Source organism: Lepidochelys olivacea (assembly GCF_965140295.1).
Source record: "Lepidochelys olivacea isolate rLepOli2 genome assembly, chromosome: 1".
Taxonomy (NCBI): domain Eukaryota; kingdom Metazoa; phylum Chordata; order Testudines; family Cheloniidae; genus Lepidochelys; species Lepidochelys olivacea.
In genome coordinates this window covers 8,241,219-8,268,767 of record NC_140411.1, presented here as the reverse complement: position 1 = coordinate 8,268,767, position 27,549 = coordinate 8,241,219, and the positions used below count along the sequence as shown (strand labels likewise).

The following is a 27,549-nucleotide window of genomic DNA, read 5'->3' as shown; positions in this document are numbered from 1 at the left end:
CAGGTAATGCTCACCCACTTAAAGTCCAACCTTACCGGGTGTCTCCTCAAGCTAAAACTGCTATAGAACGGGAGATCCAGGATATGTTAGAGATGGGTGTAATCTGCCCCTCTGGAAGTGCATGGGCATCTCTAGTGATTCTAGTTCCCAAACCAGATGGGGAGATATGTTTTTGCATGGACTACCGTAAGCTAAATGCTGTAACTCGCCCAGACAACTATCCAATGCCATGCACTGATGAACTATTAGAGAAACTGGGACGGGCCCAGTTCATCTCTACCTTGGACTTAACCAAGGGGTACTGGCAAGTACCGCTAGATGAATCCGCCAAGGAAAGGTCAGCCTTCACCACAGATTTCGGGCTGTATGAATTTAACGTACTCCCTTTCGGGCTGCAGAATGCACCTGCCACTTTCCAAAGACTTGTAGATGGTCTCCTAGCGGGATTAGGAGAATATGCAGTCGCCTACCTTGATAATGTGGCCATATTTTCGGATTCCTGGGCAGAACACCTGGAATATCTACAAAAAGTCCTTGAGCGCATAAGGGAGGCAGGACTAACTGTTAAGGCTAAGAAGTGTCAAATAGGCCTAAACAGAGTGACTTACCTTGGACACCAGGTGGGTCAAGGAACTATCAGCCCCCTACAGGCCAAAGTGGATGCTATCCAAAAGTGGTCTGTCCCAAAGTCAAAGAAACAGGTTCAATCCTTCTTAGGCTTGGCCGGTTATTAAAGGCGATTTGTACCGCAATACAGCCAAATTGCTGCCCCACTGACAGACCTCACCAAAAGTAAACAGTGAAATGCTGTTCAGTGGACCGAAGAGTGTCAGAAGGCTGTTAACCAGCTTAAAACGACACTCATGTCTGACCCTGTGCTAAGGACCCCAGACTTTGACAAAGCGTTCCTAGTAACCACAGATGCGTCCGAGAGTGGTGTGGGAGCAGTTTTAATGCAGAAAGGACCTGATCAAGAATTCCACCCTGTAGTGTTTCTCAGCAAAAAACTGTCTGAGAGGGAAAGCAACTGGTCAGTCAGTGAAAAAGAATGTTACGCCATTGTCTACGTCCTGGAAAAGCTACGCCCATATGTTTCCACCTGCAAACGGACCATGCTGCGCTAGAGTGGCTTCATACCGCCATGGGAAATAACAAAAAACTTATTTGGTGGAGTTGGAGCTCTTCAAGATTTTGATTTCGACTTCCAACACATCTCAGGAGCTTCTAACAAAGTGGCTGATGCACTCTCCTGTGAAAGTTTCCCCAGAATAAACTGGTTAAAAATCATCCTTGAGATGTGGAAAATATTGTTAGAGATGTGGAAAATATTGTTAGTCTTTATGTACTTGGTAGTATATTTAGAGGTGCATGTGTCTTATTAACTCTGTTTTTTCCTAGAGCTCCAGGAAGAAATCCCAGCCAGCGTTTCATCCTAGCTGAGATGTGGGGGCATGTCATAAATATAAAGGGAAGGGAAAACCCCTTTAAAATCCCTCCTGGCCAGAGGGAAAATCCTCTTACCTGTAAAGGGGTAAGAAGCTAAAGGTAACCTCGCTGGCACCTGACCAAAATGACCAATGAGGAGACAAGATACTTTCAAAAGCTGGGAGGAGGGAGAAAAACAAAGGGTCTGTGTCTGTCTGTATGATGCTTTGGCTGGGGACAGAACGGGAATGGACTCTTAGAACTTAGTAAATAATCTAGCTAGGTGTGTGTTAGATTATGATTTCTTTAAATGGCTGAGAAAATAGCTGTGCTGAATAGAATGAATATTCCTGCCTGTGTGTCTTTTTTGTAACTTAAGGTTTTGCCTAGAGGGATTCTCTATGTTTTGAATCTAATTTCCCTGTAAGGTATCTACCATCCTGATTTTACAGAGGTGATTCCTTTACTTCTATGAAAAGTCTTCTTGTAAGGAAACTGAATGCTTTTTCATTGTTTTAAGACCCAACGGTTTGGGTCTGTGGTCACCTATGCAAATTGGTGAGGAGTTTTACCAAACCTTCCCCAGGAAGTGGGGTGCAAGGGTTGGGAGGATTTTTGGGGGAAAGACGTGTCCAAACGACGTTTCCCAGTAAACCCAGATAAAGTTTGGTGGTGACAGTGGAAATCCAAGGGTAAAATAATTCTGTACCTTGAGGAAGTTTTAATCTAAGCTCATAAAAGTAAGCTTAGGAGGTTTTAATGCAGGTCCCCACATCTAGAACCCTAGAGTTCAGAGTGGGGAAGGAACCTTGACATCTACCTATGCCATGTTTCAGTTAATGAATAAACCCGACTCGTTTGTGAACGCTGCTGCAAACGCTGGGTGAGGAGCCGTAGTCCCTGAAGTGTGGACGAGCCTCCATCAGGGGTCTGCTTCAGTCAGAGTCACTGAACAGAGCTCATGGGGTGAAGCACGAGAGCAGAAACCCAGTGGTTCAGTTTAAGTAGATGGTGAAGCCATGTGGCTCACTCTGGAGGAAGAGCAAGACCCGTAGGGGATCCGGCACACTGACGGGGCTCCTACCAGAGACTGTTCCTGATAGCTGCTTTCAACTACCTGAAAGGGGGTTCCAAAGAGGATGGCTCTAGACTGTTCTCAATGGTAGCAGATGACAGAAAGAGGAGTAATGGTCTCAAGTTGCAGTGGGGAAGGTTTAGATTGGATATTAGGAAAAACTTTTTCACTAAGAGGGTGGTGAAACACTGGAATGCGTTACCTAGGGAGGTGGTAGAATCTCCTTCCTTAGAGGTTTTTAAGGTCAGGCTTGACAAAGCCCTGGCTGGGATGATTTAACTGGGAATTGGTCCTGCTTTGAGCAGGGGGTTGGACTAGATGACCTTCTGGGGTCCCTTCCAACCCTGATATTCTATGATTCTATGTTCCAAAGCTTGGGGGGCCACAGCGCTAATCCTGTGGGTCCGCGACACCTGTTATAACTCATTATTTCTGACATTTATGTCTGCATATAGCTATGTCTGAGACAAACATTACACATTCTGAGTAAAGAAAGGAGATAGAAAATTGACTTGTGTGAAAATGTAAATGTAGTTTCTCCTGTAAACATTGCCCTTTCAGATGCAGGGGAGTAATAGCCTCTGGGCCAGTCCCTCAGTGTCAGCGGAGTTACGCCCGTTTACACGAGCTCAGGCTCTGTGTTTTAGGGGCATCAGAGCATTTTCATCTCTTCTCTGCAGTGTGGCTTGAAAAAAGGGCAGCGTCAAATTTCCCCACCAAAATGTGAACCTTGGGGCAGACAGAACAGCTGAAATGTACAAACATGCCCCCTGGAAAATAATTCCAGCAGCGAAAAGGAGTGCTTCTGTCATACACCTGTCCTTCCTTTGCATGCATTTGGAAAAAACCGAACATGGCCATGAATAAGGTGCTTGAGAGTAGATGGCCTATTCCCACACATAGACTCTCTCACGTCTGCTCCCATTCAAGACTGTCAATCAGGTTACTCCGGGGGGAATTCTGCGCATCTGGGGAAGTGCAGAATCCATCTGCCCCGCATCGTGCTGTATTTTCCCACCTAAAACGCATTCCGCCTCAGCAGTGCTGCAGTGCCGCCCGTTGCCCCCCAGAGGCCGCTGTGGCGCCAGAAGAGCCGGCTGCGCTCATGCCGGCTGGTCTAGCGCCACAGCGGCCTCTGGGGGCAAGAGGCGGCACTGCAGCACTTCTGAGGCAGAATGTCGTTTTATGTGGGACAATAGAAACGTCTGGGCCCCGTGCTGCGGGATTCCCGCAGGAGCAGGGTTCATCCCAGCACCCTGCCCGCAGAGCCAGGGTAGCACAGAGTGGGGCACCCAGGCCTTCTGTGGGGGGGGTTCAGAATGGCTAGTGGAGGCGGGGGCTGACTGGAGCACGGGCTCAGGAGCTAGTGGGGTGACCGAGTTGTGGGGGAGGGAGAGCTCAGTGGTTTGAGCAGTGGCCTGGTAAACCCAGAGTTGTGAGTTCAATCCTTGAGGGGGCCATTTGGGATCTGGGGCAAAAATTGGGGACTTGTCCTGCTTTGAGCAGGGGGTTGGACTAGATGACCTCCTGAGGTTCCTTCCAACCCTGGTAGTCTATGAGTCTATGAGATTGAGCCTGGGGATGGGGGCAGGGGGCTGAAGAGACTGGGGATGCGGGGTGCAGGGACGGGGCAGACGTGCCTGACTGAATGGGAGAGGCTTGGGGGTCAGCCAAGGTCTGCATGGGGGAAGCTCCCCAACTCCCTAACATTCCAGCCCCTCCCCACCTTCCCCTCCCCCAGCACCTGTTCCATACTTCTCCCACCCACACCCAACACCCCTCCAGGTTCACTGCAGGCTCCTTCCCTCTCCCTCAGCTCCTCCATTATCCCCGACTCCCCCAAGCCTTTGCACTGCTTCGGACAGGTGCAGGAAATACAGTTCTGTCATGTAATTTAAATGAATTACACAAAGTTCTGTATTAATATGCCTCATATGGAATCTATTTGTAAACAAACAAAAAAAAACCCTGAATCTTTTTTTTTTGGTCTGCATTGTTACAGACATACTTGCTGACAGATATTTTGAAATAAATTACCAAAAGAATCATAACTGGCATGATTATATGGTGTTATTTTGAGAAATAAAATATGAAGAAATTTGCAGAATTTTCAAATATTGTGCGCAGAATTTTTAATTTTTTGGCACAGAATTCCCCCAGGAGTACCAGATGTAAGATCATGCTTCATTTATTCTTTTTTTGGCAGCTATTATTTATTCTCAGCTATTAAGAGACTGGGTGTCATGTATTCCACCGATACAGATATACCATGCAGGACTCAAGGTGACGTAGTGTATCAGTGTCAGCTGCAGAACTGAAGTTAGGAGGCCATATGCTGTGTTCAGTGCTCAATGGAAATCTGTTGATTTCAATGCCAGTTCCAGGGGCTGGTGGCTCTCTTAGGCCACCATGAAGTTCCTCAGGCTTCTGGTGGCGAGCAAGGCTGCTGGGATCTGCTGCGTTCGGGTGGCTCCCGCAGGAGCCAATGGGGAGGGCAGGGGAGAGGGCTGGCTTACCCAGACTCATCTCTTGTTCCCCTGTTGGTGCCACTCTAGCTGTGGCTGTTGGACGAAAGGGAAACTCCAGGGGCTGGCTGTGTGCCTCTGTGATCTACATCAGGTTTGCTTTGGGTACAAGGGTGCGTGAGGAATTGTCCTGCTTGTTGAGTGACGTTCTGGATTGGCCATGTGGGCTATTAATGATTGCTTCTGTTTTGAATGACTATGCAGCTGGCTAGATGAAAGGTCCCATCAGTGGGTAGTTCTTTGGAACAGCCTCGTGATCCTTTGATGGATTTGCTTGGTTTTCACCCCATACACTATTGGGTTGAGTACTGGGGGCACCAGCAAGTGGACGTTGGCCATTACGACATGGATGTTGGAACCATGTATCTTCCCAAACCTGTGCACCATGGACAGGCCAATGAACGGCACATAGAACAGGAAGACGGCACAGACGTGGGAGATGCAGGTGCCCAGTGCCTTGAGTCTGGCCTCCTGGCTCAGACTCAAGGCAGCCCTGAGAATTAAGATGTACGACAGGGAGATCAGCAGGGAGTCCAGCCCAATGACAGAGATAATAACAATCAAACCGTATATGATATTGACTTTTATATCGGCACAGGCCAGCTTCATCACGTCCTGGTGTAAGCAGTAGGAATGGGAGAGGACTCTGGAGCCGCAGAAGGGCAGCCTTTTAATAAAAATGGGCAAGGGGGCCATCACGGTAGCTCCTCTGATTACTGCTGCCAGCCCTATCTTGGCTATGCTGGGGCTGGTGAGGATGGCGGCGTGCCTCAGGGGACAGCATATGGCCACGTAGCGATCAAAAGCCATGGCCAGCAAGACCGTGGACTCCATGCCTGACAGAGAGTGGATGCAGAACATCTGGAGCAGGCAGGCATCAAACCCAATGGTGGTGGAGTTGAACCAGAGGAGGTCCATCATCCTCGGCATGGTGGATGTGGAGATCAGTATATCAATGGCTGCAAGCATGCAGAGGAAAAGGTACATGGGCTCATGGAGGCTTTGCTCGGCTTTGATGATATAAATAATGGTGCCATTCCCGAGCACGGTGAAGAGGTACAATGAGAACAGAAGAAAGGCCAGCCAGAAATGAGCTGCCTCCAGCCCTGGGATTCCAATCAAGGTGAAGGGGGAAGCGCTGAAGCTGATGTTGTTGGAAGCTGACATGGGTGGGGCGTGTTGCTATTGTTCAGCTGCCTTTACAGAAGCCTGGAATCAAAACAATTATCATTATCAGTATCACAGCAAGCCCCATTCTGATCTCACTACCGTGGCCTCGCTCTATGAATGTTAGTAGATTTACACTGGTTTGAGTGTGATCAGAATCAGTCCCTCAGTGTCTCCCAGGGCTGCACGGTCTGTAAATATTTCCCAGTACAGTGCACCAGTCCTGGCAGCTGTCGGCACTCATACGGGAAGGTCAGGTCATAGGGTTATAGCTCGCAAGAACTCGTTGGGGGATAGAGGACACATTCCTTTTTGGCTTGTGCACTTCCACAAAAATTATCGGCATTATTACAGAAGGGAAATCTGAGACCTGGAAGGGTCAAGGTGAATGTTTTCCATTGTCCAGTGATGTGGGGCTCATCAGACTTTGCACACCCACATTCATAGATATTGGGACCAGAAAGGTCCATTGCAATCATCTGTACTGAGCTTCTGCAAAATATAGGCCAGGGAATTTCACTCATCGAATTCTGGTCTTGTGGCTGAATGAGAGCGTATCTTTTGAACTAGGGATGCAGTATCGCTCGGCCCCATACAACAAGTATGACTCATACTCCCCAAAATCATGAGATTGGTTTTAAAATAATGAGATTTAAAAATACACTAATGTGGGGTTCATTTTCATGTGCCTTTGGTTTCTCAGTCTTTGGGGTGCACCTGATTCAGGGTTTCTAGCTTTTCTGCAACTCACTTTTAAAAAAAAACTTCCTTAGGAAAACTGAAAACTGGGATTCCCGCACAGTGTCTTGATCCCAGAAGTTGGGGCTTTAAGAAAGACAGGAAATAGTGCGAGACTCCCAATAAAATCCCAGGAGTTGGTGCTGCTGTCCCCCTATCTTAAGCGGAGCACCCACAAACGAAGGCACTGAGGGTTAGTTAGTGGACATTTCTGGCCACAGCCCGTCAGTGACGGAGATACTTGTTAGAGGGCTTTCCCTTCACCCCCTTCCCTGGTTCTTGTCATGCAAACAGAAAGCAGAAGATCAGAAGTCCAAAGTGCAGACAATGTGATGTTTATTGGGGTTAGTTCCAAGCAAACATGTCCAGAGCTCTAGATACTGGCAGAGTCTGTTCCCCAGTGTTCTGTTCCCGTCTCTGACACCGCAGAGCCTTTACCCCGTGTCCCCCTTCCCAGCTCTGACACCACAGAGCCTTGCCTGTGTCCCTGTTCTCCATTCCCATTTCCCCATTCCCTATTCCGATTCCCATTCACACCTCCTCCTTCTTAGCAGGCCCAATGCATGTCCATAGTTCTGCCCCTTACAACTTAGGGTCATGTTCCATTTTGGATCTGTGGTCTTCATCCTGCCCCTTTTGTACCCCACGGGAGGGGTAAGGAATGAAGTTATGCTGCGGTCAGGGACAGGCATTTCTTTGGGTTTTTAGTGTTTTATACCTTCCCCCTACAAGCCCCTTTGCCCCTCCCGACTGATTGCTTGACTGTGCCTTGAGGCAGGGTTGAGGCAATCTTAAAGTGTGCTCTGAGGTGACACTTTAACTGCTCTTATCTGTTCCCATTGTGCTAACAAATCTGGCTAGGCAGAAGCAACATCACAGTGTCTGTTCTTTCTTTACACATTTTAGTATAAGAGTATCAAAAAGTCAAACCCAAAATTCTATCCGATGCTAACAAACAGACCTATCTACTAACAACACCGTTTCCCTTCTGCACTGGGCTACAGAGCCCCCGGTTGTAAGGAACAGGGTTACGCTACAGACAGCCGGACATAACAGTGCCGGCTTCGCAGATTCACTGACTCCTGTGGCACAGCTCAGAGGGTCTCTTCCCCTTGTTCAGGCATGAAACATGCACACACCGGCTAAGCAAGGGCCTGCACATTCTTAACAGAAAGGGGCGTGACCCAAGCCTAGCTCCAAATGCCTGCTGCTAGCTCTCTATTGGACCCAAACAACCCCCTCCCCCAGATCCAGCTACCCCCAAATCTGGTGATGATGGAAATTTGGACGCAGGGTGTGAGGTCTATCTCCAGCCCTAGAGCAGGTCTCAGTGCTCATGGAGGGGGTGAGGGTCAGGATCAGAGTGAGGGACAGCCCAGCAGGGCTCTATTCAGCCAGACAACACTCTCCAGACCCTTCACTCTCTGAAAGCACGTCCTGATTCCCCCTCTTACTGCCAAGCTGCAGGAGGGGCCCGGACTCCCTCGTCAAAGGGGGCTGTGCTGATGACAGGCCTCATCACCAAGGGGTGTTGGGAAGAGTTCAGGCTCTCCACCCAGTGCCCCAAATCACCCATATGGGGCACACCGAGATGAAATCTCCTTCTGGCCCCAATTATCGTAGCATCCGAGCGCCTGTCAATCTGTGACATATTTATCAGTACAACACCCCGTGCGGCAGGGCAGAGCTACGAACACCACTGGGCAGATCCCAAGGCCAGAAGGCACCATTGTGATCACCGAGTCTGACCCCTGCCTAGCACAGGCCAGAGACCTGCCCCACAATAACTCCTAGAGCAGAGCTGTTAAAACAACCTCCTGCCTTGATGTAACAATTGTCAGTGATGGAGAATCTACCACAGCCCTTGGTAAATTGTTCCAATCGTTAATTACCCTCATTGTTGAAAAAAATTACACCTTAGTTCCAGTCTGAATGTGTCCAGCTTCAGCTTCCAGCCATTGGATCCTGTTATAACTGTCTCTGATAGACTGAAGAACCCATGGTTAAATGTTTGATCCTCATGCAGGTACTTACAGACTGTGATCAAGTCACCCCTGTCACCTTTTCTTCGTTAAACTAGATAGATTGACCTCCTTCAGGCTATTACTCTAAGGCAGGTTTTTTTAATCCTTTAGTCATTCTCTGGGCTCTTCTCTGACCCTTCTCCAATTTATCAATGTCCTTCTTGAACTGTAGACACCAGAACTGGACACAGGATCCCAGCAGTGGTCACACCAGAGCTAAACGCAGAGGTAAAATAACCTCCCTGCCCCTACTCGAGATTCTCCTGGTTGTACATTCCGGGTTGCTCTAGCTTTTTGGTCTGTAGCACTGCATTGGGAGCTCATGTTCAGCTGATTATGACCCCCAAGTCTTTTTCAGAGTCACTGCTTCCCAAGATTGGGTCCCCCATCCGGTAAGGATGGCCTGTGTCCCTTCTTCCAAGGTGTAAACCTCTACATTGAGCCGTATTAAAACACATATTGCTGAGGCACAGAGGGACTAAGTGAGTTGCCCAAGGTCACAGAAGAAATCTGTGGAAGAGCCTGGAACTGAAGCCAGTTCTTGTGAGTCCCAGGCCAGCACTTTAAGGCCAGAACCACCCTTCCTTTGGGGCTAGTGGAGGGGGAGGGGGCAGCTGGCAGCTCAGCATGCTGAGATTAGCAGAAACTCAGGGAATTAAACTCCTGTGACATCACTAAACAGGAGCCCAAGAACAATTCCTTTTCCGGATGATAATGCTGAGTCATGCTTTCTCCTGAATCTATTGAGGGACAGATCCATCGGCCAGGGCCCAGAGAAGGGTCATAGTGCACAAGCAACTCCACATGAGCGCCCAGTGTGATGCAAAATGGGCAAAATATGACCCACAGGGACATAGGCCTGGAACGGACCTCCTGGGTCAATGAGTCCAGTCCCCTGCTATGTCAGGTGACCCTGGTATACAATCCGGTGCATAAACGTGTCAAGCTCCATCTTAAAACAAGCTGGGTTGTTTGTTCCCCTCTGCTCCTGTTGGGCGGCTGTTCCAGAACCTCCCTCCTCAGATGGTCAGAAACCTCCTTCTCCTCTCCAGCCTCAGTTTACTCATGGCCAGTTTCTCCCCGTTTGTTCTTTTGACAACACTGTCCTTTAGCTTCAGGAGCTCGTCTCCCTCCCTGGTTTTTACCCCCCACCACTGGTGTATTTATAGAGCAATCTGATCCCTGCTCAGCCTGCCTTGTGTTAGGCTAAACCAGCCAAGTTCTTTAGTCTCCTTGTAAGACAGGCCCTCTATTGCTCTGACCATCCTAGGAGCCCTTCTCTGCACCTTTCCAATCTGTATTTTTCTTTCTGGAATATAAATGACCAGAATTTTATACAGTTTGCCAGAGGAAGTCTCACCAGTGCCTGGTATAAGGATATGAATACTTCCCTATCTCTCCTGACACATTCTAGGATCTCATGGGCCTTGTTCCCAGCTGCATCACATCATGGCTTACAATCATCCTGGTCTTTCTCCTCCTCGGTTGTTTCTAACTTACCATTGGCTGTATAAACAGGCAAGCAGTGAGTAAAAGCAGGTGGTGACCTTACTTCTGTGTATGGCAGTGGGGAGACCAGGGCCGGCATACTGTGTCCAGACCCCGAGCCTAGATTGAAAAATTGGAGTGGGTGCAGAAAAGAGCCACAAAAATGACTGAAGGGCTGGAGCAAATGCCGGACAGTGGAGGCTTCAAGGGCTGAGTCTGCTTAGCTTACTAAAAGTAAGGTGGAGAGCTGACTTGATAACCATGTACAAGCACCTTCACAGGGACAAAATACCAGCTACTAAGGGAATCTTTTATCAAGCATGGAAAGTTATAATAAGAGCCAATGGCTTGAAACTGAAACCAGACAAACTAAATTTTTGACATCAAGGGTGTTTAACCACTGGAACAAACTCCGCAGGGAGGTGGTGGATTCTCCTGCTATCTCCAAACCAAGACTGGATGCCTTCCTGGAAGATACGCTTTAGAGGAACACAAGGGATGTGTTAGTCAAACACAAGTCATTGGGTTCAAGACAGGGGTAAATGGGTGAAATTCTGCAGCCTGTGATATAGAGGAGGTCAGACTAGATCAGTGGTTTTCAAAATTTTTCCTGGTGACCCAGTTGAAGAAAATTGTTGATGCCCGTGACCCACTGGAGCTGGGAATGAGGGGTTTGGGGTGAGGGAGGGGGTCAGGGCTCTGGGCTGGGGGTGCAGGCTCTGAGGTAGGGCTGGAGATGAGGGGCTTGGGGTGCAGGAGGGGGTTCTGGGTTGGCGGGGGGCTCAGGACTGGGGCAAGGGATTGGGGTGCAGGGTTGGGGCACAGACTTACCTTGGGCGGCTTCCAGTCAGCGGTGCAGCGGCGGTGCTAAGGCAGGCTGCCTGCCTCTCCTGGCACTGCAGATCGCGCTGCGCCCCGGAAGCAGCCAGCAGCAGGTCCGGCTCCTACGTGGAGGTGCGCAAGCGGCTCCGTGCGGCTCTTGCCCTCAGGCACCCCCCGGTGGGAGTGCAAGAGCCGCTGCTCCTGGTGGGGGGCAGTGCGAGGAACCCCGTGCCCCCGCCCCAGGATCCAGACCTGCTGCTGGCCACTTCTGGGGTGCAGCTTGGTGTTGGAAGAGGTAGGGACTAGCCTGACTTATCCGGGCAGCACTGCCAACCGGACTTTTAACGGCCCGGTGGGCGGTGCTGACCAGAGCTGCCGTAAAGCAGTGCCTTCCATTCCACCACCCAGTACTGGGTTGCAACTCACAGTTTGAAAACCACTGGACTAGATGACCTAATGGTCTCTTCTGGGCTTGAACGAATCTATGGATCATTGGCTTGAGTGGATCGTTATCTTGGATGCAACTTGAAGAAGTAGCTCCTCTGATTGTTTATGTGCACTCAACAAGAATATAGGTTGGCCAAGCACAAATTGTTAAATGGCAAAATAAATAAATGGATGACTAGTCCTTACATACGCCTACCAATACTAAAAGCTACTCACCACATCTCAGTTCCCTCAAAAAAACAGCCTCTGAGTATCTTCTTCTGGCGCTTTGAGAAGTCTCCTGTGGTCATCCCTTTAAACCCTGCCTACGCTAAGAGCTCAATTCTGCCAGCAGCTGACAAACCCCAACTCCTGCTGAAGTCAAGGGGAGCTAAGGGTGTTCAGCATGTCCGAGGGCACTCATCATCTTGTGGGAGATGGGTTGTTTTATAAACTCAACATGAGTAGAGGTGGTAGAATACGGCTCTCAAAACAACCAAGCTCAGTTTAAGGACATTTCAGCCAGCATCGTCCAAACTCACCAGGGTCCGCCAGTAACGGACGCCGAGAATTCTTATTGCTTCATCAGACAGGAAAGCTCAGTGCTGCACGCGGTCTGGGTTTGCCATCTGTCAGGCTTACTGAGTTGGGTTATTTATCAGCCTTCTGAACCGCCCACCAGGACACGGCTCAGTCAGCTGGGAATTTCATTCTGATACAGTACATTTTGCAGATAAACATGCTTTGCCTTTTGTAACGATTCTGGTCCTGGCAGGACACAACTGAAAGTGCTAATTCAGGACAAATTGCTTAAAACAGGGCAGTTACAGCCCAAGGCTGGGGTTTTTCCACCTCTAAGGCAAACCAAACCAGCCAGACAGAGAGGACTTGGGTTTTACTATCTGGCTAACCACAAGTCACACAAGCAATTCCCTTAGACACTCCAGTTTCCCAGTATCACCACCAGGGCCACTCGTTATGGGGACGAATGGTTATGAAAACCAACACCCCAGTAAAAGAAAAAAGGTTCTCTCGATTCCAAAGGACCAAGCCCCAGACCCAGGTCAATACACAAATCAGACCTTACCCACAAATCATGCTGTTGCCAACCCTTTAGAATCTAAATTATAAAGGTTTATTCATAAAAGGAAAAAGATATCGATGAGAGCTAGAATTGGTTCAATGGAATCAATGACATACAGTAATGGCCAAGTTCTTGGTTCAGGCTTGTAGCAGTGATGGAATAAACTGCAGGTTCAAATCCAGTCTCTGGAGAACATCCACAGCTGGGATGGGTCTTTCAGTCCTTGGTTCAAAGCTTCAGTGTAGCAAAGTCCCTCCAGAGGTAAGAAGCAGGATTGAAGACAAGATGGAGGAGCTGCCGCAGCTTTTTATATTCTCTGGGCATGTGGTCTTTCTTTCTTTGTCCCAAAGACAAGCTGCCCGTCCCATGGCCTGGAAAAACCTCAGAGTTACAGTGGCGTAGTTGTGCTAGGATCCACAGAAGCAGGTCAATTAAGCTTTGGGTCAGAACCCAACACTATCCAAATTTGAATTTTGGTATTGAGAGTTTGGATGGTTAAAGAGCAGTTGCAATGGGTGAGCAAAGAGCATATGAGGGCCTTGACAAAAAAGCCCTAAAAGATTTGTGTTCAGAAAAGATGATAAGCTTTAGAAAGAAAGCTACAAATCAAGAACTGAGAGATCTGTTGGTGGCCAGTGATCAGGAGGCAGGACCACAGCCCTTAGCTGATGCTACAGAGACTGCAGAAGCAATGGAATGCAAAAGGCAGTGAAGAAAAGGAGGACTTGTGGCACCTTAGAGACTAACCAATTTATTTGAGCATGAGCTTTCGTGAGCTACAGCTCACTTCATCGGATGCATACTGTGGAAACTGCAGCAGACTTTATATACACACAGAGAATATGAAACAATACCTCCTCCCACCCCACTGTCCTGCTGGTAATAGCTTATCTAAAGTGAGCATCAGGTTGGGCCATTTCCAGCACAAATCCAGGTTTTCTCACCCTCCACCCCCCCACACAAATTCACTCTCCTGCTGGTGATAGCCCATCCAAAGTGACAACTCTCTTCACAATGTGTATGACAATCAAGGTGGGCCATTTCCTGCACAAATCCAGGTTCTCTCACCCCCTCACCCCCCTCCCAAAAACCACACACACAAACTCACTCTCCTGCTGGTAATAGCTCATCCAAAGTGACCACTCTCCCTACAATGTGCATGATAATCAAGGTGGGCCATTTCCAGCACAAATCCAGGTTCTCTCACCCCCCCCCCCAACCCCATACACACACAAACTCACTCTCCTGCTGGTAATAGCTCATCCAAACTCTGAAACCTGTCAAAAGGCAGTGAGTAAACTGCAACTTGTGCATGAACAAAAACTGGCGGACATTCGAATGAGAGAGAAGCAAGCCTTGGCCCAGCTGGAGAAAGAAGCCAAAGAAAGGAACGCTGAATTTGAAAGAGAAGCTGCTGAGAGAGAAAAAGAAGCTGATGAAAGGAAGAAGAAAGCTCACCAGATGCAACAGGAGACAGTCAGACTTCAGCTCCAAGTCAAAAAAAGCAATGGAAGAACAGCAGAAATTGTATCCTCTTGAAAGTCCAGTATATAACAATGTTGATCTGTTGTATGACTCTGAGCAGTTGTCTGGGTGTAACCAAATGTACCCCAACACTGCCACCTTTTATGTAATGCTGTTACTGTGAGTTCAGTAGAGGGTGGCCCCATACATAGTGCCAATGCTCTGTATGGGAGTGGTAATGAAAAATTCATAGAGAGCGTAAAAGTCAATGGAAAAAGCTGTTTAGGGCAAATTATGGCTTCTAACATCACTCTTGTTACAAGAAAAGGAGGACTTGTGGCACCTTAGAGACTAACCAATTTATCTGAGCATAAGCTTGCGTGAGCTACAGCTCACTTCATCGGATGCATCTGATGTATGCATCCGATGAAGTGAGCTGTAGCTCATGAAAGCTCATGCTCAAATAAATTGGTTAGTCTCTAAGGTGCCACAAGTCCTCCTTTTCTTTTTGCGAATACAGACTAACACGGCTGTTACTCTGACTCTTGTTAAAGCAGATCTTGTCAAAGAAGAAGATTACTTAGCAAATCAGAGTGTGAATGTTGTAGTCCTCTATGAGTTTACTGTAAGCGTGCCTTTAGCCAGAATCCCCCTTGAATGGAATGGTACTAAGCATGAAGCTAGAGTTGGTATAAGGAAGTTATTGCCTAAGGATCTTTTGATTGGGGAAAATATTAAAGTTTTTTTCAGTCCAGGTAACCAGTCACAGGAAAGGGATGATCTTAAACCTGTGTCCATTATGGCCAATGATTTGCCTGGGGAATGTTTGTCTAAGGAAAAGAGCTGTTTGTCTGTGCAGGAAGCTTCTGAATGTCTGTCTAATGTGACAGAAGTGAATCTGGAGTTTGATAAAGAGCAGAAAGAACTCATTGGTCAGGAAAATGTTTCTCAGGAGCAGATGAAAGTGGATGGTCAGGTTAAAGCCTGAACTGAGGAAGGAAAGGGTCAATTTTTGATGGGTGATGGATTGTTGGCTAGTACAGCTTGTAAAAGTGAACCTGGAAAAGGTAACTGTGATTTGCTGGAAGTAGCTCAGGGTACTGAGAAGAGCAGCAGTTTGTCAGTTGGGAGTGGCAAGGTGCTTGGTAAGGAAAGTTTGGATGAGCCTAGGCAGCAGTGTGAGCTGATGGCTTTGTCTAGTCAGCAGTTTGGGAAGGCGAGGATAGTGGAAGATAAGAGTCCCTATACCTTACCTGTTACCTGTGTGGAGGATTGTGACAGTGAAGGAAATGTGCCTGTGTCTGTCAGGGGTATTGACTTGTCTATGGAGGGAGCTACCCTGATCTCCAAGCAGTTGTCTGTGACCAGCCTTGTGTGCTGGGACAAGGGGAAAGAGATCCCAAGCTGTGTGTCTGCTAAAGGAGAATGTATGTCCGGCTCTTCTTTGTCTATGGAGCAGACAGAAGGTGCCTTTCAGCCTGTGATGGCTGAGAATAGTGCGGTTGTCTCAGAGTCTGGATTCAGCTAAAGCCCAGGAAAGGAATGGTCCTAAGTTTGTGTCTGCTCGGGAGAATGGCACTCTAACTAGGTCGCATCCAGTTAGTGTCCTAGCAAAATCCCAGATACCAGACAATTCTGGCGCTTGTATTTTGCCTGTTGCTAATGTGTGGCTGGGAAAGGGTGTAGCAACTCTGTCTAATCAGGGTGATACCCTCGCCAGGGCACAAGGAGAGCAGAAAGGTGATGTGATTGATTTAATTGGGGATTGGTCCTGCTTTGAGCAGGGGGTTGGACTAGATGACCTCCTGAGGTCCCTTCCAACCCTGATATTCTATGATTCTATGATTGTGTTACCTACTGATGGTGTGGAAACTTGTAGCAAGAAGGAAAAGATTCCTGAGCTTGTGTGTGGCAAAGGGAAGGAGAAGGCTTCTAACCTTTTATCTAGGAAGTCTATAAGTTTCCCTGAAAGGGGATTGTGTTGGAATCCACCTGATGGGCCAGAGGTGATTCTGGATGTACGTGAGACCCAGAAAGAGTCTGTTGTTGCACAGGGAAGTGTTTCTGTAGAGCAAGCCCTAGGTGAAGAGGGTAAAGGCAGAATTTCTGTGAGGGGTGAATTGCTGCTTAAAGAAATTCCTGGGGAAAGGACTCCTCATGGTAGTCTTTGCAAGCAGTTTGCTGTAGCTGGAGGGTGTGAAAGTGATTTAATCAAGGAAGTTTCAGTTCCTAACAGCCAGAGATTTTCTGTTGTGAATGGATCCACTAACTTTCTTTTTGAAAGACCCAGTGTGGAGAGCTTTGAGAAGGTCTCAGATGGAGTGAAAGCTGTTAAGAAAGTTGAACAGTCCTATAACCAAGTGGCTGTGTTTGGCCAGCTTGTTGGGAAGACAAGGTTGTTGAGAGAGGAATGTCTTCATGCTGATTCTGTGAGTGAACAGTCTGAGGCTCAGGTTCAGAGGGAAGACTGGGTAGCTGAGTCTGCAGAGCAGAACAGCTGGGCAGTTAATCTCTCGAGAATGCAGGGGATGGCAGGTATACTCTCATCTCTAGATACTTTCTTGTGCTCTCAGTGAGCTTAACATCATCTAATTCCATGTGGAAGCAGAGGTTGGTAAGGGAAGAGCAACAGAACTTGGAGTCTGGCTTGTTAGTGAAAATGGATGGTATCTCTTTAAGACAGAGTCCAGCCTTGGAATTGGTAGCAGTTAAGGATCTGAAAACTGGTGAACTGGCTCCTGTCTGTGGTAATGCAAATTACTTGGCTGGCAGGGAGAAGAAGGACTTGCTAATAGCTGTTAGCACAGAGAGCAAACCCAATCAGCCAGTGAATTCTGTTAAGCAGGAGAAATCAGGGTTTGATCCTTCAGGACACTGGAGGAAAAAGAGAACTTAATTTTGCAAAGGGAAGCTGCAGGGTGACCCTAAAAGTCCCAAATCCCAATGGTATTGAGCCAGAGATGTGGCATAACAAACATGATTGTAGATGGACACTTGCAATGGATTTGTTGTTGTCGAGGACTTGAATCCCCAGACGGCACAGTTCGTTGTCTGGCCGGAGAGAGACAGGCAACACCAGCAAGGTCCAAACACAAAGCTCTTTATTGAAGAGTGCACACAACAAGAGAGAGAAGCCCGTCTCCAAAGAGAACCAGCCAGCCTCTTAAGTAAAACTCATAGGTTTTTATAGACAGTCCCATCGCGTCACAGATTTATTCATAAAGCAGCCCCCCCCCATATTAGTTAAAATCCTCTTTCTCTGGATATTAGGAAAAACTTTTTCACTAGGAGGGTGGTGAAACACTGGAATGCGTTACCTAAGGAGGTGGTGGAATCTCCTTCTGTCAAGGTTCCTCCCCCACTCTGAACTCTAGGGTACAGGTGTGGGGACCTGCATGAAAACCTCCTAAGCTTATCTTTACCAGCTTAGGTCAAAACTTCCCCAAGGTACAAAATATTCCACCCTTTGTCCTTGGATTGGCCGCTATCATCACCAAACAAATACTGGTTACTGGGGAAGAGCTGTTTGGAAACGTCTTTCCCCCCAAAATACTTCCCAAAACCTTGCACCCCACTTCCTGGACAAGGTTTGGTAAAAAGCCTCACCAATTTGCCTAGGTGACTACAGACCCAGACCCTTGGATCTTAAGAACAATGAACAATCCTCCCAACACTTGCACCCCCCCCTTTCCTGGGAAATGTTGGATAAAAAGCCTCACCAATTTGCATAGGTGACCACAGACCCAAACCCTTGGATCTGAGAACAATGAACAATCCTCCCAACACTTGTACCCCCCCCTTTCCTGGGAAATGTTGGATAAAAAGCCTCACCAATTTGCATAGGTGACCACAGACCCAAACCCTTGGACCTGAGAACAATGAAAAAGCATTCAGTTTTCTTACAAGAAGACTTTTAATAGAAATAGGAGTAAATAGAAGTAAAGAAATCCCCTCTGTAAAATCAGGATGGTAGATACCTTATAGGGAAATTAGATTCAAAACATAGAGAATCCCTCTAGGCAAAACCTTAAGTTACAAAAAGGGTAGACAGAAACAGTTTTTCTATTCAGCACAATTCTTTTCTCAGTCATTTAAAGAAATCATAATCTAACACATACCTAGCTAGATTACTTACTAAAAGTTCTAAGACTCCATTCCTGGTCTATCCCCGAAAAAGCATCACCAGACAGACACAGACCCTTTGTTTCTCTCCCTCCTCCCAGCTTTTGAAAGTATCTTGTCTCCTCATTGGTCATTTTGGTCAGGTGCCAGGGAGGTTACTTTTAGCTTCTTAACCCTTTACAGGTGAGAGGATTTTTCCTCTGGCCAGGAGGGATTTTAAAGGGGTTTACCCTTCCCTTTATATTTATGACACCTTCCTTAGAAGTTTTTAAGGTCAGGCTTGACAAAGCCCTGGCTGGGATGATTTAATTGGGGATCGGTCCTGCTTTGAGAAGGGGGTGGCACTAGATGACCTCCTGAGGTCCCTTCCAACCCTGATAGTCTATGATTCTATGATTCTATATGCATGCACATCTACCCCCCTTATTGTAGAGAACTTTTAGCAAATCGTAGTGCTTCACTAACTTTCTTATCGGTATGCGTGTCAACCAGGAGACGAGGAGATAAAACAGATATAACACAAGAGCAGGAAAACAGCACCTCTGTATCTCAAGGACAGTTCCCAGCACATCTGGTACAAAAATGCAGGAATGCAGGCCTCCCCTTTTTTCTCACTCTCTGTAACTTAAATAAATATTCCTTCATTCTACTTTCAGAGACTTTCCCAGCAGCCTCTCTTAGCCTGACTTTGGTTTGGTGGCATAACTGCCTCCTGTTTAGCTTTTCTAACCTAACAGTCCCCCCTTTGTCCCCAGAGTGCCATAGGGGAACTCTTGGGACATACTGGCCTCTGTGGGTAGTGACTGGGGACCAATCACTGGTTGGTAGGACACAGCTTGGTACCCATTCAACAGCCACATCTTAACATAACATACAAAATTATTAGGCCACAAACAATTACAACGGCACTGCGAAGCAAGTTATGTAACCAGGCACCTAAATCTGGAACCCAATTGAACAAATTGCTCCACCATGAGTTGACTCGCTCTCCTCCATGGTCTTTTGCAACTTGCATAAGGTGGTTTGCTCTTTCCCAGGTGGCGTTATAAACATCTGGAACATATACACAGCATTCTTGCCCAATTAACGCACGTGTTCCTCCCTGAGAGGCCAGCAAAATATCTAATGCCAAGCAGTTTTGGAGAACCATGTGCCTTAGGTTTTTTTGTTTGGTTGCCAAATCTACCAAGGCATCGGCAGTGGTATTTGCCATCATCTCCAACACTCCCTGAAGTCTCATGACTCCTTCCCCACTACGCCAGGTGGGACCGCCACAGGCAAAGACAAATCCTGCAAATCCTGCACAAGCACCCGTCCAATCATTTAGGGCACGCCAAGTAAGGGGGCGAGAGTCATTCGCATCTTCCTCAGCCCCTCTTACATTTCTGATTTCCCCTTTAGGGAGATGTGCGCAATATACTACAGGTGGTTCTAACCAAGCCAAGTAGCAGGATCCACTCCATGAAGGAGGGAGGGCCAGGTATGCCTTGTTACCACACACCCGGTATACTTCAAAAAGGATAGGCGTGACTTTGGACCAGGTATTATTAATACATTTGTACCATCCGGTCCAAGATGGGAGGAGGGAGAATTTAGCCACTGGGGCGTTAGAGGAACATAAACACATAGTATGAGTTGGCAGGTTATACCCCAGCGTGCAATTTATAACACAATAGTCAATCAGCATATGATCTTTATACAAAAAGTGTTCTTCCCCTTGCAGACTGCACTTGTTACCCGCAAATCTACACCACGCGGAGGTGCAAGAGGTTGCCCCATCCGGGAGAGAGAGATATTAGGACCTCTTTTACTCCCGAAATGAGTGCCGTTAAAGTAGGCTGTGCACTCAGTATTACCCAAAGCTATTTTCCCTTCTCTTAAGAGGCACAATTGACCAACTCGTTTCCAAACTACTAGATACCTGCTTTCAGAGATGCCGGTATCAGCCCAGGTAATATTTCAATTGCCTGAAGAATTCTTTCAGGACGGGGTCCAGGTCATATTCATTGCACTAAGGGGAATAGGAGCCCTGCGAAGACCTTTTTGGCTATCTGCTGGTATTAATGAGCACACCCAGCATGAAGTGTTTTGTAAGTCTGGCATATGAGATTTCATTTCATGGGCAAGACGTATAAATGTGTTAGAACTGTGTGATTCTATAGTCTCAACTCCCCAGAAAAGAACGATAACAAATACTAAACAGATTAAAGAACCCAGCTTAGAGAACAGGGCCATCTTTCTTTGAGAGGACACCACCAACTCAAGGTTTTTTTAGCTGCAGCCGGAGCTTCAGGTTGCCCAAAGGGGTACCAGTCCATTTGTCTTGAGCACAGATGTTGTCTGCTTCTGATTCACCCGGGTCACGGTGGGGTGAATGTGTGTGGCTCCCTCGAAGTCTGACGCCGTCTGCTTCTGGGGAACCTTTTTCCAGGTCAGATTCCCTAGCGGTGCAATACAGGTTAGCTCTGTTAGTGGACAAGGGAGAGGTTACTAGCACTTCACCTTGTTTTTTTCCCCTGCTGTCCAAAAGGAGGAAAGACAAAAACCCAGAAGGAGGGACAGGCTGATCTGTAGTCGAAGTGAAGTCATCTTGAGGTGGAGGGGTCTTTTTGCAGTAAGAAGTATGGGTCCAGGCAGTCAGTCCTTGGCACTTCACAGCGGCATTGGTAGTTAGCAGGACTTAATAAGGGCCTTTCCAGCATGGGGCCAGAGTAGTCCTTCGTTAATGGACCTTTATGTAGACCCAGTCACCTGGTTTTAACATATGGCAGGTTTGCTCAGGATCCTTGGAGCAGGACTTCTTTCACCTGTAAATACAGAGACCTAACACATTTCATTAATGTTTGGCAGTGTTTTACAGATCTCACAGCTGCTTGGGCACATTCAAGCCCCCCTCTTTCTTGACTGTTAGCCAAATCCTAGCTGTGAGTAGTGTCCTTGGGCAGGCCAGCGTCTTATCTTTGGACCGAGCCTGCCAGCTACAGCGTTGAATTAGCTCGTCCTCCGTTCTTTTTCTTCTCTCCTTCTTGGCTTCTATTAACCTGCAAAGGAAACTTTCACTTTCCACTCACACACCTTTGTTCAAAAATGAACACATTTACATTGCCCATTATACAGCACTTTAGTCTTATTGTTCAATGTATGCCACATACACCCTTCTAGGAAAATGACTTTATTACGGAGCTTTGGAGCAACAAGCCAGGACAAGCACACCCACTTTTGAGGAGTCCACTTGGTACAACCTCTGGTGTCCAATAGCTTTCCTCCCTCCCCAGCCCTTTGGCTAGAAATTTGAGGTAGCCAGAAGGATCCCATGTATAATATGGGGAGTGGGTTAACCTTTCATGTCCTTGCTTCCAAAGACTGTTGGTGTGCGCATTTTAACAATTTTTTTTTTAATTAAAAATCTGGACAACTAAATTTCTTTTTCTAGTATATCACATTTTCCTGATATTATCCAAACGCTTTGTATTTCAAGTTGAATAAAACAAGTATCTGCATTTTGATTTAACCCTTCTATTTAGTTTTAAACTAAACTGTCCTATGAAAAATTAAACACAGCAATTCTGGCCACAAGACAAACACCACAAGACAGGACATAGAACACAGAACAGAATTCCTATTGTGCCAGTAAATTCATGAGATGTTGAATTGCTTTTTACTTGGCATCAGTATTTTCTAATTTTCTGAAAGGCAAAAAGAACACAGATCTACCCCTTTTGGGCAGTCAGTCATTGCTTAAAATATTTTCTTTTTATACAAATACCCTTATTAATTGCAGGCAAAACAGAGGAATTACCCATATTTTCTTGTATTTGTTTCATAGGCAGCCCAGGTTTTAGTGGCTTCTACCTTATCAGTTAGGTAATTTACATTAAAACAAATGCTTTTTGGCTTGCTTTTGGATCCACAGCTTAAAGATTCTTACTTTAAAAAGGGCACAATAAACTTTACCGGACTTTTGATTGCCTTTTACTTTTAACTCCTGTTTTCACAACACACAACTCTAAAAAGGAAAACACCAACTATTGTAGCCCCTTAGAGTCTAATAGGATCTTAATTAAGTAGCATTATATATTTACATTCCTTTATACATTTGGGCAGTTAAGTTCCAATAAAACCCCTTATGTTCTTTTAGCTAATTTGTCTAAATTTTTCGTAGCCAAATGATTTCAATCACATAGTCTCTTTGCCTGGATTTATTTACAGACATTTCTTTGAAAAAAAGGCCCCTTTTTCCTTCAGAATGGCTGCAAAGAAACCAAAAATTCTTTTTCTTTAGCATAATTCCCTCCAGCAACTACAGAGTTAACTTCTCACTTTCTTTCCTTAAATCACTTGCTTATTTTCCAAAACGACACCCCGATCAACTCAGATTTTACCATTCCAAGTATTATTCCAGGATTTAAGTTTCCCATTCCTGTAATTATTTACTTCTTTTTTTTCACTATGCCCTCCAAGTTTCCAACCTGTTTTCCAATCTATCTGTTGCCTGCCCGCTTGGGCCCGATCCTGTTTTTCTCTCTGAACTGTCCCTTCCATGAGCACCAGCTTTGTTCCACTACCAATTTCACAAGGAGGGTGGGCTTTTTAACTAGCCCCCAGCCTTCCTGGTCTCTTTTCTTAAATATTCTCACTTACAAGGGCTACCCGAGTCCTCCCCACAGGGTGCTTGTCACCTGGACAGAATGCACAGCCAATTGGCGGCTTAACTATTCAATTTCCTCTTATGGCAGACACACTGTTGTTACGGCATATGCTGAGCACAAATGGTTGAGTTTTGACAAGTCTCTGAAGGACTGGTACTTGCTTCGCCAGTGCTTCCTTTTCTGCCTGGAAGTTCTGTCTTAAGGCTTGCAACTGGTCCTGGGCATAGGTCAGAAAGCCGGAGGAGGGGCAGAAGCAGGCATAGCACAGAGCGGGGCTGGAGACCCCTGAGATGAATAAGAAAAGGAGGAGGAAAGAGGATGTCCTTCTTTTGGCTTATAATCATACCATACAAACAAATAATCCATTTGTCCTGGTCTAAGATCGACCCAAATATCTCTTAAGGAATCCATCCTGTCTGTGGAAAAAGTTCCAAAGGCCGGCCATTCTTTAGTTGGGGACAAATGAGTGGTGAAAGCTGGCCATTGAACCTGACATAAATTATTCATTTTTGATTTAGTTAACCCAGGAGTTCCAGAGATTCCCTTCCAATCTCTGAGTATCAGAGACAACGGGGCGTCCCCCGGGCATTTGCTGCCAAATTGTCCCATCCTAGGTGGAAAGGGGACTCAAGCCCACAATCCCCAACTCTTAGTATCAAGCGATCGCTTACCTCTCCAGGGACTCGAACCCTGAAGACCCTCTCCAGGGACTCAAACCCCGAAGACCTGGATCTGGAGCCAACTCAACGGGTAGGTGGATGTTGCTGGATTTCTATGGGCTCCTGCTGGTTTACAGAACATGCCTTATCGCCGACGCAGAGATCAGATCACTGGTAAGGCTCCTCGAAGCCGGAGGATGTGCGCTGCGTTGCTTTAGAGTCTGATCCCTCGCCGGAGAGTCAGACGGGTCCTGGTGGAGTCGCCAAATTGTCGAGGACTCGAACCCCAGACGGCACGGTTCGTTGTCTGACCGGAGAGAGACTGGCAACACCAGCAAGGTCCGAACCCAACGCTCTTTATTGAAGAGTGCACACTCCAAAGAGAACCAGGCAGCCTCTAAGTAAAACTCATAGGTTTTTATAGACAGTCCCGTAGCATCACAGATTTATTCATAAAGCAGCCCACCCCCCCCATATTAGTTAAAATCCTCTTTCTCTATATGCATGCACATCTACCCCCCTTATTGCAGATAACGTTTAGCAAATCGTAGTGCTTCACTAACTTTCTTATCGGTATGGGTGTCAACCAGGAGACAAGGAGTTAAAACAGGCATAACACAAGAGCAGGGAGTGGAAAACAGAGCCTCTGTATCTCAAGGACGGTTCCCAGCACATCTGGTACAAAAATGCAGGAATGCAGGCCTCCCCTTTTTTCTCACTCTCTGTAACTTAAACAAATATTCCTTCATTCTACTTTCAGAGACTTTCCCAGCAGCCTCTCTTAGCCTGACTTTGGTTCGGTTGGCATAACTGCCTCCTGTTTAGCTTTTCTCACCTAACATTGTTATTGCTAATGGCAAATTTTGTAACTAATGTGTTGCTATTACCAAGAACTGTAAAAATATACAATGTGCCTAGCCCTTTGGAAAATCCCTTAAACATGCTAAGAGCGATACATAAAAACACTCTTTATGTTAAAAGGCCTTGTTATACTGATGTGTCACAGTTAGAGCCTGTAAACAGTCCTGGAACTTTTCACAGGGGAAAAGACATTCCAGACCTGATGGGCTGTGTGAAAAGGGAAACTGAGGCATGCTAACATATTGCTTTCACGGCTAAATGCCAAGATTCCTGTACTATAAACAACAGTACTATCTACATTAACTTGATGTTAATTGGGTTTCAAACATTTGCCAGAGCTTGTGTGGATAAAGTAGCTCTGTTCTTTAGCTCTTGGCAAGATCACATGAGACATACAGGACCCATGCTGCAAGAGCAGATCCAATCCACTGTTGTTCTAACCAAGTTTTACCTTGAGTTTGTAAAGAGATTCAATCACATTATTGAACATGACTTTGATAAACCATTTCTGTTATACACTGGTACAGCTTCTAACCCAATACTAGCTGTAGTAAGGCAGAACCAAGGATGGGGAGCTCTTGAGATGCAGTCAGCAATGTTTGTGTCATCCCTTCCTGCATCAATTTTGCGTTGGGGGTGTCATGTTATTGACTTGAACTGGGGCCATATAGAACATGGTTGCAACCAAGGTCCCGTAGTGGCACCAAATCTTGTATAAAGGGGGGTCAAATAAGGTGTCTAAGACAAGATTATGGTTTGCTGGTTATGATTATGCGATCTGTATGCATGTATCAATTTGTATTTAAAGTTATGAATATTGACTCTATACTGTCTTTATGCTATGCTTCCGGGTGACACCCCAGACAAGTTGGTGTCAGCTCTTCCTAGCCTGCTTGATGCCCCATTAAGGACCATCAGCTATACAATTGATCCATTGAGAGAAAGCAGACATGCCTGGGGACTCAGCAAGGTATGCAGGAACATGCTTAGGGACAGAACTCTGAGGTTTTTCCATGCCATGTGATGGACAGCTTGTCTTTGGAACATGAGTGTTGCTCATGAGTTTGTGGGCTAAATAAAACTTATTGTTACACTGCTGTGTGAACAGCTCTTATGAGACAGGATCAGGGTCTGAGGCTTCCATTGGGCCCTTTGATTGTCATCTCTTCAAGGCAGGGATTGTACCGTTTTACATGAATGTATATGCAGATATTCCATTGATCCTCTGGTAAAAAGTTGTTGACTCGTGTTAGTATATAGGCCTATTTGTTAGCCTGGGATAGAATTTTGGGTTTGACTTTTTGATACTCTTATATCTTATACTAATATGTGTGAACAAAGAACAAAGACACTGTATGTGTTGCTTCTGCCTGGCCAGATGGGTTTGTTAGTATAGTGGGGACAGATAAGAACAGTTAAAGAGTTACTGGGCATGGTGGGAGTGTAATATACGGGCACATACTTTCAGACTGACTCAACTCCTATCACAAGCCAAGGTCAAGCAACCAGTCGGGAAGGGCAAGGGGGGATGGGAGGGAGGCATCAGAAACACTAAAAGGCAAAGAAAAGCCTAGCCTTGGGCAGAACACAACCTCACTCCTTACCCCTCCAATGGGATACAAAAGAGGTGGGATGAAGACCCCAGACTCACAACCCTTCAAAACGGAATATGACCATAAGTTGTAAGGGGTGTGACTAGGGGCCTGCATTGCAGGTATATTGGGGCCTGCTAAGAGGGAGGAGGTGGGAATAGGAAATGGGGAAGGGGGACACGGGGTAAAGGCTCTGTGGCATCAGAGCTGGGAACGGAACACTGGGTAACAGACTCTGCCGGCGTGTAGAGCTATGGACATGCTTGCTTGGAACTAACCCCAATAAACATTGTATTGTCTGAACTTCGCGCTTCTGGTCTTCTGCGTTCTGTCTGCATGATAAGAGTCAGGAGAGGGGGTGAAGGGAAAGCCCTCTAACAACCGTGGTCCTCATCCCAGACCAAGAGGCAATCTTTTGATTGAGTCATAGATTTCAAGGCCAAAAGGGACCACTGATCATCGAGTCTGCCCACCATCGAGTCAGCACAGGCCAGAGACCTGCCCCAAAATAATTCCTAGAGCAGATCTCTCAGAAAAACATCCAATCTTGTTTAAAAGTTATCAGTGATGGAGAATCTACCTCATCCCTTGGTAAATTGTTTCAATGGTTAATTACCCTTACTGTCAAAATTTTAGACCTTATTTCCAGTCTGAATTTTTCTAGCTTCAACTTCTACTCATTGGATCGTGTTAGATCTTTCTCTGCTAGACTGAAGGGCCAATTATTAAATATTTGTTCCCCATGTAGATACTTATAAACTGTGATTAAGTCTCCCTTTACCCTTCTTTTTGTTAAGCTAAATAGATTGAGTTCTTTGAGTCTATCGCTATCAGGCAGGTTTTCTAACCCTTTAATCATTCTCGTGGCTCTTCTCTGAACCCTCTCCAATTGATCAACATCCTTCTTGAACTGTGGGCACCAGAACTAAAAACAGAATTCCAGCAGTGGTTGCACCAGTGCCAACTTCAGAGGTAAAAAAGCCATCTCTATTCCTACTTGAGAGTCACTTGTTTATGCATCCCAGGACCAACTCATTAAGAGCCTTGAAGATAAAGACCTTGAACTTGATGCAGGTTTCTGTGAAAAGGCAATGCAGTGAGGGGATGGCAAGTTTGAGGCTCCTATGCATTTTACATTTGTTCACTACTTCCTATTTATCTGTAGACAGATTATGATTTTCTTGAATGTGTTCATTATTTGAAATTATTTGCCATACACTCCCCCAGCATAACTTTTGGGCTGTAGCTTGTTCATGAGCTGTTTGTTAGGAGTGGATGGAATGGATGATTGGATGAGGAATCTGAGCTCTTTCAATTGAACGCATGGGTCACTGTTCCTGGTCCCTTACTGGAGAAACACGACTCTCGATCAGGTTCCTGATGTGAAGTTTGGCTCCTATCAAGTTGCTTCTTGTGAATACTCAGCTA

At 46.5% G+C, this 27,549-nt stretch overlaps 1 protein-coding gene and 1 long non-coding RNA gene across 3 annotated transcripts in view; both read right to left on the bottom strand.

Moving 5' to 3' along the window:
- Nucleotides 1-4,600: 4,600 nt before the first annotated feature.
- LOC311514339 (uncharacterized protein) overlaps nt 4,601-27,549 on the bottom strand; it is a 32,988-nt gene continuing 10,039 nt past the window's right edge. The window contains exons 3-4 of the mRNA XM_084616884.1: nt 6,993-7,017; nt 4,601-6,207 (exon numbers count right to left, since the gene is read on the bottom strand). Coding sequence (XP_084473010.1) covers nt 5,251-6,207; nt 6,993-7,017 — 982 coding nt within the window. The 3' untranslated portion in view covers nt 4,601-5,250. The remainder of the gene's footprint in view (nt 6,208-6,992; nt 7,018-27,549) is intronic.
- On the bottom strand, nt 17,323-25,741 carry LOC311513829. Of its 2 annotated transcripts, none has more exons than XR_014709786.1 (2): nt 23,681-25,741; nt 17,323-23,294 (listed from the first exon to the last, which is right to left on the bottom strand). It is a non-coding gene; the product is annotated as an uncharacterized lncRNA (long non-coding RNA). The 2 variants fall into 2 exon arrangements; XR_014709787.1 differs by having other exon boundaries at nt 17,323-21,401.